This window comes from Macrotis lagotis, chromosome 8 (genome assembly GCF_037893015.1).
Source record: "Macrotis lagotis isolate mMagLag1 chromosome 8, bilby.v1.9.chrom.fasta, whole genome shotgun sequence".
Classification (NCBI taxonomy): domain Eukaryota; kingdom Metazoa; phylum Chordata; class Mammalia; order Peramelemorphia; family Peramelidae; genus Macrotis; species Macrotis lagotis.
Genome location: NC_133665.1, coordinates 169,003,974 through 169,023,277, shown reverse-complemented (window position 1 = coordinate 169,023,277; position 19,304 = coordinate 169,003,974). Strand labels below are relative to the sequence as shown.

The following is a 19,304-nucleotide window of genomic DNA, read 5'->3' as shown; positions in this document are numbered from 1 at the left end:
TTGCTTTTCAACCCTTTATATTTTGATTTAAAATGTAAAGGAGACCAGGACACACAAAAAAGGTTAAGGATCCTTACTCTAATATAGGTCTCTTTAAGATAGGTTTCTCTAGCAGGTCAATGCCCATCAGGAATAGATCTTGAAGACTGATGAAGCCAGTCTCCCATCTGGCTGCTCCCCACTTCTCCTTAGTACTGGTTTTTTTTTCCCTCAATGATTTGGACCAGTCTTATCAGAGGCAGGCATCTTCAGCTCCCTCAAGGGGAAAAGACAAAGACCTCAATTTGGGTTTATGGCCCTTCAGGGTCTGGCTCCCATTGACCTTTATAGACAATTTACGAATCTTCCCCCTTCATCCACTACCAGTTCTAGCCAAACTATCCTGCAAACAGTTTCAAAACTTAGCCTTCCTGCTCATCATGATGTACCAAGGTTAGAATGGAGGCAGAGATTATGCCAAAGTAATACATAGTTGGGTAGGTTCAGCTTCTTCGTATGGAATTTGATTCCCCTTCTCTATATAAGACATGGCAACTTTATGCTAATCCCATATAACAGGGTGAGAAGGAGCATCTAAGCTGTTGTCTTATTTTGCATATTTAATCATTTTACAACAAAAGTTTTCTAGTATCCTAAGTACATTGTTTTGGAGCTCGAAGAGATCTTACTGATCCATGTAATTTCAAACTCCAATGGATGTTATCCATGACAGGATGAATGGTTTGCAGCTAAAAAAAAAGCAACCTGTGTTTAAATTCTGCTTTAAACTTCCTAGCTGTGTGATCCTGGACAAGTCACTTAATATCCCTGAACCTCAGTTTACCTATCTATAAAAGAAAAAAGGTTGACTTTTATGTACCCTTCTGGTTCTAAATCTGATTTTATGATATTTCAAAGTTTGAACCCCTGTGACCCCCAGAATCTATGACACATAATTATATGACCTCTAATTTTGCCCAGTTGCTTTGTTTGTCTATGAATTATGCCCCGACTAGATTTTAAACTCTAAGAGGGCAGAGAGCAGGTTTTGAAGTCTTTCATGACCTCCCACAAAGAAATGAGCAACCAACAGTTGACTCCTCAATCAACCCTGGTGATAAGCTTGGCAAATTTTTCTTGTACAGGCTACAAGATAGGGAGATGCCAAAGTTAACACTTGATGTAAACAATGTTAACAAGACTCCAAAAGGTTTATTGACTGACTTCAATATTAACAGGACAAATGAAAAAGGAATTTCTGTTTGATACCATTTTGCCAAGACAATACCTACCATGTATGGGCACACCTGGGAACCTGGTCCAAAAATCAATTCACATTGCTTGTTCACGTTGTAAAGGAGGCCTGGGAGTTGTGGAGGCAAAGGGTAAGTCCTGGATTCAGGTTCATTAAGCAAACACTCTCCATAACCAGTGCTATGAGAAACAGAAAGACAGTTTGAAAATTCCAAAATTCCAGATTAGAGCTGACCTGCAAATAGTTACAAGTGTTGGCTGAATGATGGCAGGGAACTACACAGGAGTATACCCACCATTTATTTATTTTGGCTGCTGGACCAGATTGGAAGACTTGATGTTTCCCAAGTACTGTTCCATCTCCTACCTCTGACTCTCCCACCCCCTAGCACACGCACATACAATCACTCCCTCTACCTCCTGCAATGGTCCTTCATCAAATCTTCTTCCCAGAATCCCTAGTTTCCTTCCTTCAAGTTTCAGTTATCTCCTCCACTGATAAACATACAGACACATACACACATACCCACACAAATACCCATACTCATTTTAGCATGCAGCTCCTTTCCACTAAAATTACTTTGTTTTCTTATCTATGTATATGGATTTATCTCTCAAATGATATAAAGATTTTGGAAGCAAAAGCTCTTTCTTTCTCTCTGTATCCCCAACACAGCAGATGGGTGATAGAAGGTGCTTAATAAATTATTTTTGAATAAATAAAAAAATAATGAATGTCTATGGCCCATTATTAAATTTTGGTAAGTTGGCATACCTATCTCTACATATGTATGATCATACTCAAACATATAAATGAATATATACATATAGAATATATGCTTACTCATGTAAATATATTTATATAACATTTTGTCACATATGACATGTATGTATTATACATCTTTTTATATATGTGAAAATACATATATAATAAATATTTATATATGATGATAGATATAATAAAAGAACATATCATATACATAATAAAATAAATATATCATATATAATAAACAGATATTACTTCAATTGTGATATATATTTAAATTTATGTGTAAAAATAGAAGCCATACTCATATAAAAATTTTCTAGTGCACTATTCAACACTAAATGTAGAAAAAACCAAAACCAAAAACTGGTTTGTTTTTATCAAAAGCATTTAGGAATCTGTACCCCAAAAAATTCAAGCTGGTGAATTTTGATGTATCTTGTGCTAGGACCATGGATATGTGTATTGTGTGACCTTAAGAAAATCACTTAACCTCTGTACCCCAGGGAGATAACAGTAATAAATCTGGTGCAGAGGGAGACTGTGCAATGTAATTGAATCTTGGTGCAGCCTTGTAGGAAACTTGAAAAGAAAAAAGTGGCTCCGAAACCATTTTCAGCAGCCCACACCATCATTGAGACATCCTCTCTACATCTTTTCCTACGGATCCAAATCAAGTCCCTAGGTCAAAGCAAACATTCACTCTTTCTGGTAAAGTTAAAAACAATTATTTCCCCCTTCAGCTCCAAACCAGTCTCTACCAAGACATCACCAATTGAAAAATGAAAGGAGAATGAGAGCTCAGCCAATGCCTTTTATCTTCTTTAATCTCCTTTAGGATGTAATCTGGAATCTTTCAGGTTCTGGACAAGATCTCTTGGGCTGACTGCCAGAGAAGGTTTTATCCTCCCTTCAAGGTATATAAATGAAAGGAAGTAGTTCAAAATCTAGGTTTGGCTCTACTACTGATCTTTCACCTTTAGGTCACTCAATGTGTAACCTATGTTAGCAGATTGTGGAAAATTTCATATTATCTCTTACTCCAAGAACTCAGTAATGTACTTCCGGCTACACTTGGACCACATCCAGGGATTGGTGTAGACATTCAAAGTTGGTGCCATAACATGCTGTGGACTTTTAACTCCTTCTTCTTTACATTTATTGTTGTCATCATGAGGCATGTTAAATCTACAAAGCAAAAGAGTGAGAAGAAACTTAATGACCTTACGATTATCTCAGTTCACTTCAATATAAATGCCTTAATAAAATATTTGTCCACCTGAAAAAAAAATCCAATTTAGCAAACAAAACAAATTGGAAGAGAAGTATTATAGTCTAAATGGAGGTATACCCCTCCATCCCCAATGAAGTCTTTAAGAGCTAATTGGAGGAGCAGCTAGGTGGCGCAGTGGATAAAGCACCAGCCTTGGAGTCAGGAGTACCTGTGTTCAAATCCGGTCTCAGACACTTAATAATTACCTAGCCACGTGGCCTTGGGCAAGCCACTTAAGCCCAATGCCTTGCAAAAACCTTAAAAAAAAAGAGCTAATTGGAGCATTGAGAATTTGAATGATTTGTCCATAGTCATATTAACAGTATGTATCAGAGGCAAGACTTAAACTCAGATCTTCCTGATGCCAGGTCTAGCCTCCCCATACTCTGCTGATTCTCTATCCCACGTCATTAAAGAAAAGTTATTTTCTATTCCAATAATCATGAAACAGCAAGCATTGATGAAGCAGAAATGTTCAGACGAGTCGAGGCCCTAACCCTTTAAATACTCTGATGAGAGCTTGGGGGCAGGGAGAGGTCAACTTAGTGTTGGCTTTGGTATCATCAAATCAGCCGAGTGTTTGCTGGGAGAGTTATTTTTTCTCTCAGTGGATGGAATCCAAGACTGAAATAACTTTTGCATCAAGCGACACCATCAGGGGTTTTGTCATTTCCCCCTTATTCGGCAGGTTGACAAAATCCCTCCAAGCATGGAGATATATGATCCTTGTGTGAGCAGACCTCTATCCCTACAGCCTGTTGAAGGGTCCAATCCAACATACATTTCTTTATTGTCTACTATATGCTGGAACTTGAGGAAAACGAGCCAAACCCCCAAGATGTCATGAAGCTCCTGCTATATGATATAGGTTAAAGGATCCAAGCCAAGTGAACTAGATATTTCAAGTGATTATTGTGTCCAAGATACAGTGAAGTCCAGGTCAACCCAACAGGCCTCCATAAAATGTTAAGGACCAGCTCAGTCCAATAAGCCTTATTAAGGCAATGCAATAAGCTTTTTTGGAATCTCCTTCTAGGTACCAATAATCCCAGCCATCCAAATAGGTAGGTATCAAGAATCTGCTAAGTTCATGACATTATACTAGGTGCTGGGACTTAGAGAAAATGAAAAACTAGTCCCTGCCCTAAAGAATCTTATAGTTCTGAGAGGCAAGGAAGACCAAACGAATTAATTATTAAGGAAATTTAAAAGCGGTTTGATGTTTCTCAACCTTCTCGATAAAGACAATAACCTCATGACCCATAAACCAACCATTCTGAGTCAACCATCCATTGGAAGGGGAACACAGAGGTTCTGTCACTTTTATTGACACAGAAAACATATACTGAGGACCAACTATATATAAATATCCATTAGGTACAAGGAAGGATGAAAAAATGAACCAGCTATCTAGGACTGGAACCAGTGAATTTCTGAATAAGGTGGGGGAGAGAAGCTACAACTAACTGTAAGAGAAGGCAAAGTAGGAATAAAAGAGGGAAACAGAGCTTCTTATGGGTGGAAGTCAGGGAAGGTTTCACGGAAGGGATGGCATTGGAGCTGTGTAAATGTGAAGGATTTCAATAGGTAAAGAGCAAAGAGAAGAACATCCACATGGCAGGAAAAGCTGAGATGAAGCCAGAGGCAGAAGGCCGCAGAGCAGAATCTACTTTGCCTGAATTGTGGGACTCACAAAGAGGGGAATACTTGGGAGGAAGTTATTGTGGGTTACTAAGAAATCTGGGCTTGACTTGATAGTAACTTTTTCAATTTGTTTTTTTTTTTAATGTAAGAGGCTGATTTGATCAAAGCTATGCTTTTGGATGATCACTCTGGGATTAGTGAATAAAATTGACTGGAAAGAGATTTGAGGGCATGAGAACTCTGGTAGCAGCAGAAATGGCAGAGTTGAGACTGCAGGGCACTAGGTTTGGATTGCTTCAGACAGGTACTTGCTGGGTTACTGTGGGTAAGTCACTTAACCTTTTCTGAACCTCCATTTTCTCCTCAATATCTTTATCCGTAAAATGAAGTAGATTGGCATCAGTGACCTCAAAGGTCAGTACTAAAGCTATGATCTATAATAAGAAACAGTGCAAAGACAGAATTGACAGCCTTCAGTGATATGAGGGACATTAGAGGAAGAGGAGTCAGGGGGATTCTGTGGAACCTCAGAGATTCACAGAGTGGTGGTGACATTACTGAAAATAGGGTGGTCAGCAGGAGGGGAAAGAGGTCTGTGGGGTAGCTGTGGACAGGAGGCTGTGGACGTGTTGGGTTCAGGTCTGTCCCTCATCACAGGACCTAGTGAGTACCTGGGAGAGACCTTTGGGGAAATCTGCTCCTATCTACTCATTAAAGAAGTGAGTCAGACTGAAGTGTTTCTACTTGCCTCCTACAAATAAGTGAAAGGTGGCAGAGAAGCCCATCACTGGAAGTCCCTGCCCCAGAGTGTTGTTGCTATTGTTGCTGTTGTGTGTTTGTGTGTGTGTGTGTGTGTGTGTGTGTGTGTGTGTGTGTGTGTGAGAGAGAGAGACTAAAAAGATCAGTGATTTCTGGGTGAGATGGACAACTAATTTGTCCTCATTATACTTACAAAGAATTCTTTTTTTAAAATAAAAGGAGCTAAAATTTAATTTAGCAAACAGAAAAGGTCACTTGGTAGAAGGCTAGTAATAAACACTAAATAGTTTTGAGTTAACTACATATCTTGACTGTTTCTTTAGTTCCCAGCCTACTAATTTTGGCACAAATCAAATTCCTAGGCAATTCTCATTCCATTATTTAATTGCTAAGAAAAATGGGGCAATATGGTAGAGACTGGAACCAAGTGGGTTCAAATTGTTCCTCAAACATTTACTTGCTGGGTAATTGTAAAGGTATGCAAAGGCATAAAGGTAGGAAAGTCCTTTACCTTCTTTGTACTTCATTTTCTTTCTCTACAAAAGAGGGGATGGGACTAGATGAGCTCTAAACTGACTTTCAACTCTTATTCTATAATCCTACAAAATGGCATTGAGCTCTCTGGCACCATTCTTTGGAGCTCAACCCCGATCCTATGCTGCCAGTTACTGCCTTCCTGTATAGTCTAATTAAAAGATCCTTGGATAATGAGGTTCAGATTCAATTTTGCACACAATCATGGAAGATTCCTGGTCACACAATACAGGATAAAAATCCCAACCCAACTGACTGAACTCCGTTTCACAGATTCATCCTCCATGAAACCACCCACACAACCAAGAAGACCAAATCAACAAATTATTTTGATGTCATGTAGCCAGAGCCTGTATCTTCCATCAGATGCCAATGATATGACATCAATTCTCATTTGCACAATATAGATAATACATGTAATAGCAAAAGCTGTTTTTTCAGCTCCCCCAAGGGGCACTCAATAAATATAGTCTGATAATTATGTGCCTAGGAGGGGCATTCAAGCAGCATTTAACTAGTTCCCTGGTAAAGCTGATAAATCAGTCAAAAGTACTATTTTAATAAAAAATGGTTTTGTTTTTCTCTGGAATTAGCCAAATAAAGTTGAATATTTCAGCACTGGGCAATTCCAAGGTTGGAAGGAAACTTACAGGTCACCTAATCTTACTCATTTATTTTAGACAGCAGCAAATGGAGACCCCCAAGAAAGGAAGTGACTTTACAAAGGTCACAAAGCTAGCTAATATTAAAAAGGAAGCCAGACTCCAGGCCTCCTTATTCTCTGACCAATGACTTTTACAAGAAGCCAACAAAAACAGTAATAATAATAACAATTTGGATTTTACGCTATCCTTTCTTCCCAAGAGTTTACACAGTTATAATTTAAGCATTTTGTTCCCCCCCCCCATCAAGGAGGAAAATCAGTGTTATTTCCTACATGTAAGGACTGTCTCCTGACAACTCAGCTGTAACTTATGGTCCAATAAGGACTAAGAGGGTTAGGTGACATCACCAGGGTCACCAAATCAGTTTTTTGAAACCCTTTCACTGAGGCTAACTAGGGTTTTGTGACCCCAGAAAAGTCTGTTAATGTCTCTGGACCCATTTCCCCATCTGTAAAATTATAATTAAAGATACTTAGGTTTCCTATATTAAATTCCTCTCTCAGGGGGAAAAGAAAAGAGAAAATATGGAACTCAAAACCTTACAAAAATGATTGTTGAAAACTAAATGCATATAGTTGGAAAAATAAATATTTTAAAAAATACTTAGGTTTATCTACCTCACGTGGTTGTTCAAATGAGATAATGATGTAAAACTTAATACAAATAGCATTATTATCATTGCTATTACATGTTGCAGGCAGCACTCAAACCTACCTCTTTCAGAGTCTAAGACTATGTCATGCTTCCTCTCATTATATTACCATTATTATTCCATAATATATAATATATTCTATATGGATTCTATTTCTTTTTATTATGGAATATTTTTAATATAAAATATTCCATAATATAAAACATATTTCTCAATAATACATAGCATGTCATTTCATTTTATCTCTACAACATTCCTGTGATATATTCAGGGCAATTATTATTCCTATTTTACAGGGGGAATAAATCCTTTACCAAAGTCAATAAGACTGGGAACTAACCCAGTTCTCCCTCTCTAGAACATAAGCTCCTTGAGGTAGAGATTGTTTGGGGTATTTTTGTCTTTGTATCTCCAGTGCTTGGTGCAGAGTAGAGTTTTCATAAATAAACATTGACTGGTCGACTGATTCAGGTGCATCCACCACTTTTCCTAAATATATCTGGTGAATTCACTATGAGTAAATTCATTTTCAGTGATGTGTGAATTTAATAAATGAGCTGAAAGAGGTTTTTCCCTCACTTCCATAGTAAAGAGTAATCTGAAATCCATTAAAGACAGAGATTTGAGCTAAATATAGTAGCCAATTCAAAAATCAATTGAAGATAAAGAAAAGTCCCTTCTGGAAACCATGTAAGTTGGTCTCATCTGTCTGTTAAATAATGCCCTGGGCTGACCACCCTAAAAAGGGCTGACACTTGGAGAACCATAGAAAGCAGTACCAGAGACAGGTTCCCTGAGTTGATGTTTAAATGGAACCAACTCATCCAAAAGGAATTTTCCCCTCACCACCATGATCTCTTACTATACCCTTCTATCCCTCCCATTTTAATACCACCTGGCATGGTAGTGACCTGTCTCCATGGTTTTTCCCTCCCTTCAAAAAAAAGCAAATGAGATCCTCTATTTTAAGCACTTAGCACTTATCTGTGTTTGCAGAGTAAGTGTTCCCTTTCTTCCCTTCAAAGCCTCCTGAAAGAGTGGATCAATGTTTTATACATATTGATATTACCCCCAGTGTATTGTACATAGCAGGCACTTATTAAAATCTTTCAGATTTGATAAGTAAAAGCATATTAAAAAATTAATTCTCCTGGCTAAACTTTTCACACCTGTCAAAATTATATATAGCTGAAGAACAACAATTCTCTGATGAAACCTCTTGCAAATGCAATTAAAAAAAATACACACTTAACTAGACATTATTTCATCACTGCACTGGAAAGAAATGAGAAATAAAAATCAAGTAAACATCAGTTACAAGAAGCTTCAAGAGAAAACATTTTTAATAGTTAAATTAGGGAATGGTTAAAGGTTTTGTTATTATGAGGCATACAGTGTCTTTGGAGAAGGGCCCTCCTAATCCTGATTCAAGACAATAGCCAGGTCTGATTCCATAGGACTGATAATGAAACATTTTCCTGCTCATGGCAGAGAGGTGATGAGAGTTAAGGTTAAAATGAGATATTTTTTTTATTAGATCTGTGGTTTTCTTCATTATTTAATTTTTCTAAGAATTCTTCATGAAACAACATAAAGACTGGCAAATTGCCTTCTGTGGGGGGGTGAGGGGAAGGAAGTAAGATTAGGGGGAAAGTCATAAAACTCAAAATAAATAAAATCTTTTAAAAAAGAATTCTTCATGAAAGGGGAGGTGATAATGACATTTGTAAAACATTATTATCTTTAAATAAATATTTAATAATTTATAATTATTTGATAATTTATGAAAGCTGATTTGAGAATGACCATCTTTGGGTAATTATGAAATGATGACTGATACTTTGGAAAAAGTTTATAATTATTGGGATGTTATTATGCTATCTATTGTTTTGCTTTATTCTATAATTAGTATAGCATTATCAGGACCAGATATTTTTATCTGAATATCTGGACATTTACAAGAGATGTCATAGGACTTATCTTCCCTATGTAGAGAAAGGGGTTATTTAACATACTACATGGTAGTTCTCTAAAATAACCAGCACTCAAGAGTGATAAGAACTTGATTGGTGGAGGGAGGAGGTAGGTCTCATTGGATAAAATGGAACCTCTTGGGATCCTTCAGCCTCTAGATCTATGACCCCATAACTTCATTTACAATCAAATGAAAGCAAAGGGGACTACTATAGTTTACAAAATGGTCTGGCCAAATTAAGGATTCAGGTAGACTGGAGCAAGGTGAAAAAAATCATCTCTTGACTCACTTATGGAGCTAGAAGGAATCTTGAAAGTCAACTACTCTAATCCTTTAATTTTACAGAGAAGGAAACTGAGGTCAAGGAAGATGAAGTGATCTGTCTAATATCACACATTGTATCATTGAGCTAGAGGTAGAAAGGACCTAGAAGCTATCTTGTCCAACTCCCTCATTTTAGAGAGAAGGAAACTAAGACCCAGGGACTTTAAATGAGAAGTCAAAATATTCTTTCCTTTTATCAGTTCCTCAATTCAGCGTATTACATAATGCCATATACATTACAGTTGGCTCAAGTAATGGTGAGTATCAGCAATGTGGTGACAATAAATATAAAAATATTGAAAGAAAGCATACACATGGCCAAGTTCATGTGCTATGGTAAAAGCAGTACTTAATCCATTATCTTCACTAATCGAACAACTTCGATATGGATCACAAACCGTCCCCAGCTCAGCGAGACCTACGAAAGCAATGAGAAGGTTTTTGCTGTAAATCTTCACAGGCCAGATGATTTGAAACACTCCTCACACCGCCCCCTCCCACCACAATGCATGGGAAAACGTTTCATATCTCAAATGATAAAAACATTAGACTCACCTAAAGTATCACATTTATCATGAGCTCTGCAAATATCCTGCCTGAAAAGAAAAGAGACTTGCTGCTTTAATACTGGAGAGAAATCATTTACAGTACAAGTTTTTTAAAAGGCGCAGGTCTTTGAGGCAACCAAAAAGATTTTTTTTTTTAAGTAGGTAAGGTTTAACTAGAAAGGGGAAATTCAACTAGAAAGTTTACCAAAACAGCAAAAAGTATGGGCTCCACTAATCTGGGCTCATTCATCCTCTTAGCCAGGATTGCTTCAAGTATCAAAAAGAAGATGGATATCTCATTTTTAAATCTTTGCAAGGAAAGAGAGTTCGTAATCCTCCAGAGGATTTTTTTTTTTTATCCAGTTTCACAAGTCTTCATTCACCCTCTGGCGTCATCTGCTTTGGTCTCTGGCTCTGTCCCCATACTCCCTCCACATAGATGAAAAACCCTTAGTTATAAAAATGAGGACATGGACATACCTTGTGACAAGGACAGCTGTATCATGCTGAATTCCACCAGGATAGTTTTTTGAATGCTGCCATTGGCAAAAATTTTTTAATGTTGTTTGGGCATTATAAGATATGGCGGGCCCTTCCTGATCACAGAAATATATGAGAATTCCACGTCAGTCGGTTGTAACAACCCTCACTGTAACCACATCATTTCCAATACAGATAGGAAAAAAATACTTTATTACCTGCTCATTATGAATCACGACTAAGTTCACAATAACAATATTAATTAAATTTCCAATACTTGGGTCTTTATAGATAGAGGCTACCTGTAACCAAGATAAATTGTTAAAGTTACTTCTGACCTTTTAGCAACCAATGAATAAATTCATCTCTTCTTCTATCCATTATCATTTACCCTCTATGTGCTAGTCACTTGGATACAAAGACAAAATAATGCCCCCATAGAGATTAAGTCCTCCTGGAGAGCTATAAGATAAATAGCAATGAGAATGTACTTGATAGCTATCACTGCTCCCAGGATAAAAAGTAGGTTTTTCATTTTTTAACTTCATTTCATCGTGAAAATAATTTAGGCCAAAATCCATGACAAGTCCCATGACATTTCTCCAGGGAATGGCATTATTATATCCCTCATTTAAAAACTCTTCATTTTTGTTATAAACTAGAAAATTATAAAAAATTAACCATTTCCAAAGACCAGAAAAGTTAAAAAAAAGGAGGATTATATAAAAATCTAACTTTCTAATGTGATCTAAATCTAACAAGGAATCTTATGTCTCAGATTTCATTATTTAGCACTTGCTTGAAATGATGTGTTTAAAGCATTTCAAAAATCTTAAAACACTATATAAATGTGAGCTCTTATACATATTGTTACTACTATTACAGCTGCTCTTGATCTTGACTTTTCTGCTCATGGCCAGTCCCCAATACTCACTGCAAACCTCCTGAATTCTGGATCTGAAGCTACTATTTTAATAGTGCTCATTTCTAACATCATGTATGCACAAAAGAGATGATTCCAAGGGGTGTATTTCTAGCCTATGTCACTCTGTAAGATCAAAGGATGGACAGCTCCCAACTCAAGAAGACATATTCCAAAAAAATGTTTATTTGGAAATCAACAGTTTTGAATTTGGAACTCATTTTCCTTTACTAGTCATATTAAAAATTATACCTAAGTTTAAGGAGAGTTCACAAAAGTTTTAGTACTGTATTCTTATTATCATATGGTTAGATGAATATTTATGTGGGAAAATGCTTTCAGAATTCCAGTTTGGTAAATCATAAATACTTTCCTGTATTGGTGCAAGGAGATGTTTCTTAGGTGCCAGACACCAGGAATACCTTATATGATGTGGGCCAGGGACTGTAGCAGAGCAGGGAGTAGGGGCAGACAGAAGGACTTCACATAGGGATAAGGGCTACATGTAGGAGACTGAGGTGAGGGACTTAGCTGATCAGATTCTAGGGTAGGGCATGGAAGGGCTTTGGTTAATGCTCTAACACAGAGTGGGGTGGGGGAAGAAGGGGGAGAATTGAGTGAGGAACTCAGGTATTTGGGCTCTAGGGCAAGGAACTAGAAAGGACAGATTCCAAATGAGAAGTGAGGGAAAAGAAGTTCTCTTCAGTGAAGAAAGCCCTGGAGGAATAAGAGACCTTAGAGAAACAGAATAATGCAATAGAAAAAGTACTAGGTTTAGATGTGGATGACATGGGTTCAAGTCCTTGTTCTGACACTATCTGTGTCACCCTGGGAAAACAATTTGATATCTCTGAATCTCAGTTTCCTTATTTGTAAAGTGATGCGATTGGACTGGGTGATTTAGCACCCAAGGGGGGTAACAATAAGGATTCCAGATTTCCCCATTTCCCTTTCTCTTTTCTCCCCCTCCTCAGAATCCCTTTATCGCAGTGAGAAGGAGGGAATAGAGCTTATCTTGTAGGGAGGGGGAAGATGGGAGAGGATGGGGGGGAGTCAGCAAGAGGGAGGGAGAAAAGGAAGGCCAAAAGGGAAGAAGCCCAGCAGAAGCAAAAGGCAAAGGAAAACTCCGCCAATCCCATCTGACTGGCTGCCATTTATCGAGCCTGTAACTCTTACTCAACAAACGGCATCAAGTTTCCTCCAGTTACTTTCCTGACTCAATTTTGCTATGAACATTCTTGCTGACCCTGGCTCCAAATCTCCCCACTCATCACCCCCCACCCCAAGGCCACACTGGATTACCTCATTCCCCATACTTACTATTGACATTAAGGTTAAAATGTAGTGTTGCAGATTTGCTCCATGATAAGCAACCATTCTGCTATCTGCAACCACCATCACTTCCACAAACCGAGGATATGATAAAAAACGTTTTGTCCTCCTGTGACTCTTTCTCCCATTCATGCTCTCAGTCTTATTGCCATAGGCTGAAAATGGCTTTGCTGCCAAACTGTTCTTTAATATTTCCACGTCATCTGACAGCATGCTTCTGTCTTGCCATTTTCTCGTGCGGGTTTTCTTCCTTCTGCCACCATGTTTATGTTCTGAAAGAAAAGAGATCTTGTGATAAGTTTCAGCTTAGATCCTTTTCCTATGAAGGACTACATTAGGTGCTTCACAAAAATTCTAAGGTTCATTTCTTATTTCCTCCTCTGTGATAGAAATAGGGGGCTATGGGTAAACCATATTGAATACACTTGACTGATGAGATCACTGAAGAGCCAAGTAGGGCAGGGTCATAGGGGCTTTGATCCAGGGTGTGAAATTTAGAAGGCACAGACATCATTTGCCATCCTTCAGCAGAATCAAATAAGAAAACTAAAAAGCACTGAATTTCGTATCTCATTAGGAAAACAATTAATTAAAATAGTTAGGGCCTCACCTCTTCTCTCCTCTCCCTCTTTAGGGCAACTCTTCCTGTTATATGCTGTCTTAGAGCATTGCAAATCATAGATGCTTCATAAATATGGATCAGGAAAAGTTATGGCCATTTATTAAATACTTATTATGTATCAGAAACACTTTAAAATATTTTTTCTTATTTGATTTTCATAATAGCTCCCTGTTATTATTATACTCATTTTTCAGAGAAGGAAAATGAGTCAGAGATAAGTTAAATAACTTGCCCAGAGTCACACAGTAATTTAAAAAGTGTCTGGGGGTGGAGGGGTTGTCATGAATCTAAAGACTTCCTAGAGTCCTCCATCATGATAGTGATTAAACTCAATCTTAGTATTTATCTAATTAAATATTGGTATTTCAAATTAAAATTCTGAAGGGCATTTTCCTCATGAAAGCATCCTTCTATCTAATAATTAGTTATTATAATACTACTCTTAATACATTATAAATTAATAAGACATAAGCTTTCTTCAAACGGAAGTATAGATTATAAAATGACTACTAAAGGAAAAGAACTTCCAAACCGTTGACTTCCAAACAAATATTTTGGAATTTAGAATATCTAATTAACTGGTAACTTTTAATTAGCTTCAAAGAGCAGCTTACAAGAATGCTCAATGAAGTTATTAAAGAATCAATAGGGATAAATAAAGTATGAATCTTTTCAGTTAGAAACTTGATTAGGTCCAATGCTTTCTCCTCTCATTGTTCTCCAACATAGAAAGAGTGAAGGTCAGTAACTGGGCCAGTGAGGCCTAAAGAAAAATGAGTAGAACATCTAGATGCTCTGCTTTGGATAACCAATTAGGTAGGCTGCAAAGAGGTCTAAAAACGATGATCAGAAGGAGGCTAATGAACAATACAAAGACCTATAGAAAAATGAAATAATTATCGACTGTTGTAAGAACAGGACTATGGAGTCTAATGCCTCAAAATTTATTTAATCAAATTATTACACTTCAGTAAGTATCACTTAGCTCATAGAGTACATGGACTAGTGCCATTGAGAGACAGTGTCAAATCATGTTTATTTAACCTAGAACTCTCCCAGGCCTGAAGGCAGGAAGAATTCCTCTTCATGAGTTCAAATTCAGCCTCGGACACTTTCTAGCTGGGTTATTCTAGACAAGTCACATAACCCTGTTGACTTCAGTTTCCTCATCTGTCAAAGGAACTGGAGAAGAAAATGGCAAACTACTCCAGTACCTTTTCCAAGAGAACCCCAAATAGGTTCCCAAAGAGTTTGAAATGACTGAAAAACAACCAAAAAACCCCCATCCTAAATCATCTCAATTCCTAGAACATTCTAGGAACAGAATGTAGTTAGCAATATCTTCCCCTCACAGATTACTTTCCATCAACTTTGTATATATCTTATATGTGCCTAGATATTTATGCATTGTGCATACAGGCTTCTTGAGGGCAGTGGCTATGTTTGACTTTTGTATCTCCTGGTGCCTAGTAAGCATTTGAGTAATAGCTATTCCTTGACAGACTTCCCTTTAAATTGACAGTGCTCAAGGTCATGGGTTGGATGAGATGAGCCTAGAGATCTCTTTCAAGTATAGGATTCCAGGATTTCATTGAGAAGTAAATTTAGTAAGACGAGAGATTCTTAACCTTTTTGATGTAATAGAACTCCCTGGAAATCTGGTGAAGCTAGGAACTGCTTCTTTGAATCATGTTTTAGATGTATAAAATAATTTACATAGGATTGCAAATTAAACTAAGTTGTATTGAAATAGTTATCCAAATCCTAAAAAGAAAATAAAAAACTCAGAGTTATGAATCCCTCTCTTAAGTATTCAAGACTGTATGTGTGATAAGCCTTTTGAACTGCTAAGACCAAATGTAGCTAAGGACCTATGAAGGAGAGGGGTCATTGGTCCTAGGAAAACTCTGGATTAATAAGTATGCTGATATAAAATAATGCCCATGTATTTGAGTAATAAAATAGAAGAAATGAAAGGAGGAATCATAAAAAGACGTTCCAGTCATCAGCATGCAGTAAAGCATGTCACCACACATTACCAAGAAGTCATTTCATTCCCGTGTAAACTGTGCAACAAAGACATTTTCTCTTATGTCTTAGGAGGTATAAAAAAGCAAAAATCCTATTAGTTCTCTAATAAAAGTTGAAGCACTATTCTCTCACAGAGCAGGCTTAAGCATTTCTTAGTCTGCTTTTTCTTTTTTTTCTTTTTTGGATGAAACAGAATCATATTCATCTATTCTATGCCCCAGCTCATCACTGGTTAACCAATAACACTTCAATGGGTATCTTATTTATTTAAGTCTGTGTGGTACTATGGAACCTTCTAAAGATTAAAAGAAAAAAACAAAAAACTGGCCCCTGCCTTCAAGAAGTTTAACTTGCAATGCGAGTTAAAAGAATGTGAACACAGATACATAAAGATAATCACTAGAGATATGTGAAAATTTATCAACATTTAGTATGTCTACAATATCCCCTTGGCAATTAAATATAAGGACATAGAATGAGAAGAATGCTTTTGGTTAAAAGAGTCATGTTCTATTAAAACAAAAACATCCCATTTAATTGTCCTATCATAACACAGGGGACAGAAATATGCCTCCTGATAGACTCATGCATATGTCACTCTGCCCACAATGTTGCTGGAATGGATTATGAGAAAATCTTATTTTCAGGTGAAGAGGATATGAAGCTCCATATTTTACTTGTAATTTTGAGCTGGGGATGGGGAAGGGTATTGGTCAGCGTCCTAAGGCAGAGAGACCTGGATTTTGTCCCAGGAACAAAAAAAGAGGGGGCTTCTTCTAGAGAGAGGGTATGCACTTCGAGCAGCGTGACGCCACTCCACTAATCAATCAATATAAAATGCTTTCCTAATACCTGATCTCACTTGATTCCATCATATTTATGAATTGTCCACGGTGTTCCAGTCACAGTTCTAGGCAGTGGCAATACAAATACCAGGGATGAAATAATCCTTCCCCTCAAGGAGTTTACATTTTAGCCTTGGGTTACCATTGGCAGGACCCTATAACCCAGAGTGCCTCTCTCCTAAAGCCACCTCCCAAAATAACTCACAAGCTGAACTCTCTAGGGAATACTGCTCTGTCTTCGAGTTGCATTTTTTTCCCTCTCAAACCCCTTGGAAAAAAATTCCTAAGGCTCTTCTTACTGGTGTATGTTATCAAATTTAAAAACATTTAAAAAATTTCCTTTATTTTTGGATTCTTGCTCAACACAACTTTATATGGCCTGATTTTTCTTACTAATTGCTAGGAATGTGCCTTCTAAACCAACATTCTGACCCCTCTTGAAACTCAAATGTGTGATTCCTTTCAAAGAGGAGAATATTTTCAAAGCGCTTCAATTCTGAAGCGTTAAAGACTGTGGTGTAATAAACAACCTGAATGGGCTTAAAGTGAGGAGGACCTGATTCAGATCCAGAACTTGAGTGGTTGATCAGTATTATTGGAGAAAAAAGTCCCATTACAGGAGGCAAACTTTAGGTACTTAGGAAACAAAATCAGACCCTATATATTAAATATGAGTCATAAGAGATGAATTCATTCATTAGTTGCTCGGTGGTATAACAGTTATAGCTCTGGGACTGGCATCAGAAGGTTTTGAGTTCAAAACTAATTTCAGACACTTACTAGGTATGTGACCTTGGGCAAGTCACCTAACCTGATTTCTCAGCTTCCTCAACTGTAAAAATGAGACTAATAATAGTATCTAGTGTTAACAGTGTCTGTCAAAAGTAGGCATTATGCAAAAGCTAGTGATCATCATTTTTTGCTTATTTCAAGTTGATTTGTACAAGGATTTTCTTGACCTGCTTTTAATTCATTAGTGTTTCCCCAAATTAACTTGTATTTATGGATCTCTGTGCATTTTGTTTCCCCCAATAAAATGGAAGCCCCATGAAGGAAGAGATGGTTTTCATTTTGTGTTGACGTCACCAGTGCCTTTCACAAAATAAATGATGAACGCTGGGTACATGGAATTGAATGTCTGATAACCAAAACAAGAATAATACTGAGTGAGACACACACACACACACACACACACACACAGAGTTGTTACCCAGCCAAGATTCCTAAGCAATCTTTCCTAATTTGTTGGTATGAATGTTTTAAATTAATTCAATTCTGTACAACCATCCCTCTGGACAACTGGACACTCTCTCTCTCTCTCTCTCTCTCTCTCTCTCTCTCTCTCTCTCTCTCTCTCTCTCTCTCTCTGTGTCTCCCTGAACACATAGCCAGATTATTCTACAGCAGCTTTTCTGATTCTTTGATAACAATAGTCATCTTAGCTAAGGAGATATGAATGCTCCCATTTATAGTTGAGGAGTTAATTATTGTACACTTTCCTAAGACTGATAAAAATTTAACTGAGTTCCCTTAAGGCAGGGCAGTAAAATGCCTTGTGACCTAAGAGCCAGGAATCCTTAGTTATTGTAAATTACAGGCCCTCTACCAGTCAGAATGATGAATAGTATGTCGGAAAAATACACCAGCTTTAGATAAATTTGTTTTCAAATGAAACTCAGAGTTGGAAAGGGCCTCAGAGAAAAGTTCAAATTGTACCAGAAGGAGGATGAAGCAAATATGTTTGGGGGATACAATATCCTCCCCCTCCATGATTTGCACCATTTCTAGATCACCAGGAAAGGGATGTCTAGGGAACCCATTTCAAGGGGGCTTTAGTTAAGAAGGTTTTCCTGTCTCCAAGTCTAAATTTGTCTTTGGGGCAGTCAGTCCTGGCCCTCTCCATATTCTACCTTCTAGGACCAAGCCAGACTATGTCTAATCCCTCTTTCAGGAGATGGCCCTTCAGACACTTGAAGACAACAATCATGTCCTCCCTATATCTTCTCTTCTCAGACTAAATATACCCAGTGCCTTCAAATGACCCTTATATGGTAGGCATTTGAGGATGGGCATTCCAGCTTATCAACGCTATTCCTAAAACTTGGTGCCCAAAAGGGAATAAAAGACCATGGATGTGTTTCTGACAAAAGTTGAGGATGATAAATCTTTCTTAGAGCAAGTTATGGATTCATATTGAGTTTGGAGTTCACTAAAATCCTCAGATCTTTTTCAAATTGCTATCTAGAAAAGTCCTCATCCATCTTGTATCTGAGGCATCTTAGTGGCAGAGTGGATAGAGTCCTGGACCTGAGATCAGGAAGATCTGACAACAAATCTGCACTCTGATTTATATTTATATAATTTTATATTATCTTATATACATATAATGATTTATATTATGTTTATAATAATTGTTCCACATTAAAATATTATGCTATATGTGTATACACACACACACACACACACACACACACACACACACACAAACACACACTTATTTTAAATATTTATCCTGGCAAATCACTTAACCTCAGTTAAGTATGCCTCAATTTCTGCATCTGTAAAATGGAGATAACAACTTCCAGTTGTTTATGAGATAAAATAAGGAATTTGTTAAATGCTTAGTATGGTATCTATCATACTAGGTGCTTAATAAATGTTTTCTTCCTTCCTCTTGATTTTTTTTATATTAAGTAAGA

General features: G+C 37.3%; 1 protein-coding gene across 5 annotated transcripts in view; it reads right to left on the bottom strand.

The window, feature by feature from the left end:
• The window catches only part of ADAMTS9 (ADAM metallopeptidase with thrombospondin type 1 motif 9), a 190,898-nt gene that overhangs the window by 145,518 nt on the left and 26,076 nt on the right, over window positions 1-19,304 (bottom strand). For all 5 annotated transcript variants that reach the window (XM_074198810.1, XM_074198811.1, XM_074198812.1 and 2 more), the window contains 7 exons: window positions 13,096-13,379; window positions 11,072-11,155; window positions 10,854-10,969; window positions 10,381-10,421; window positions 10,138-10,243; window positions 3,041-3,187; window positions 1,272-1,413 (listed from right to left, as the gene is read on the bottom strand). In XM_074198810.1, the coding sequence (XP_074054911.1) occupies window positions 1,272-1,413; window positions 3,041-3,187; window positions 10,138-10,243; window positions 10,381-10,421; window positions 10,854-10,969; window positions 11,072-11,155; window positions 13,096-13,379 (920 nt within the window). The remainder of the gene's footprint in view (window positions 1-1,271; window positions 1,414-3,040; window positions 3,188-10,137; window positions 10,244-10,380; window positions 10,422-10,853; window positions 10,970-11,071; window positions 11,156-13,095; window positions 13,380-19,304) is intronic.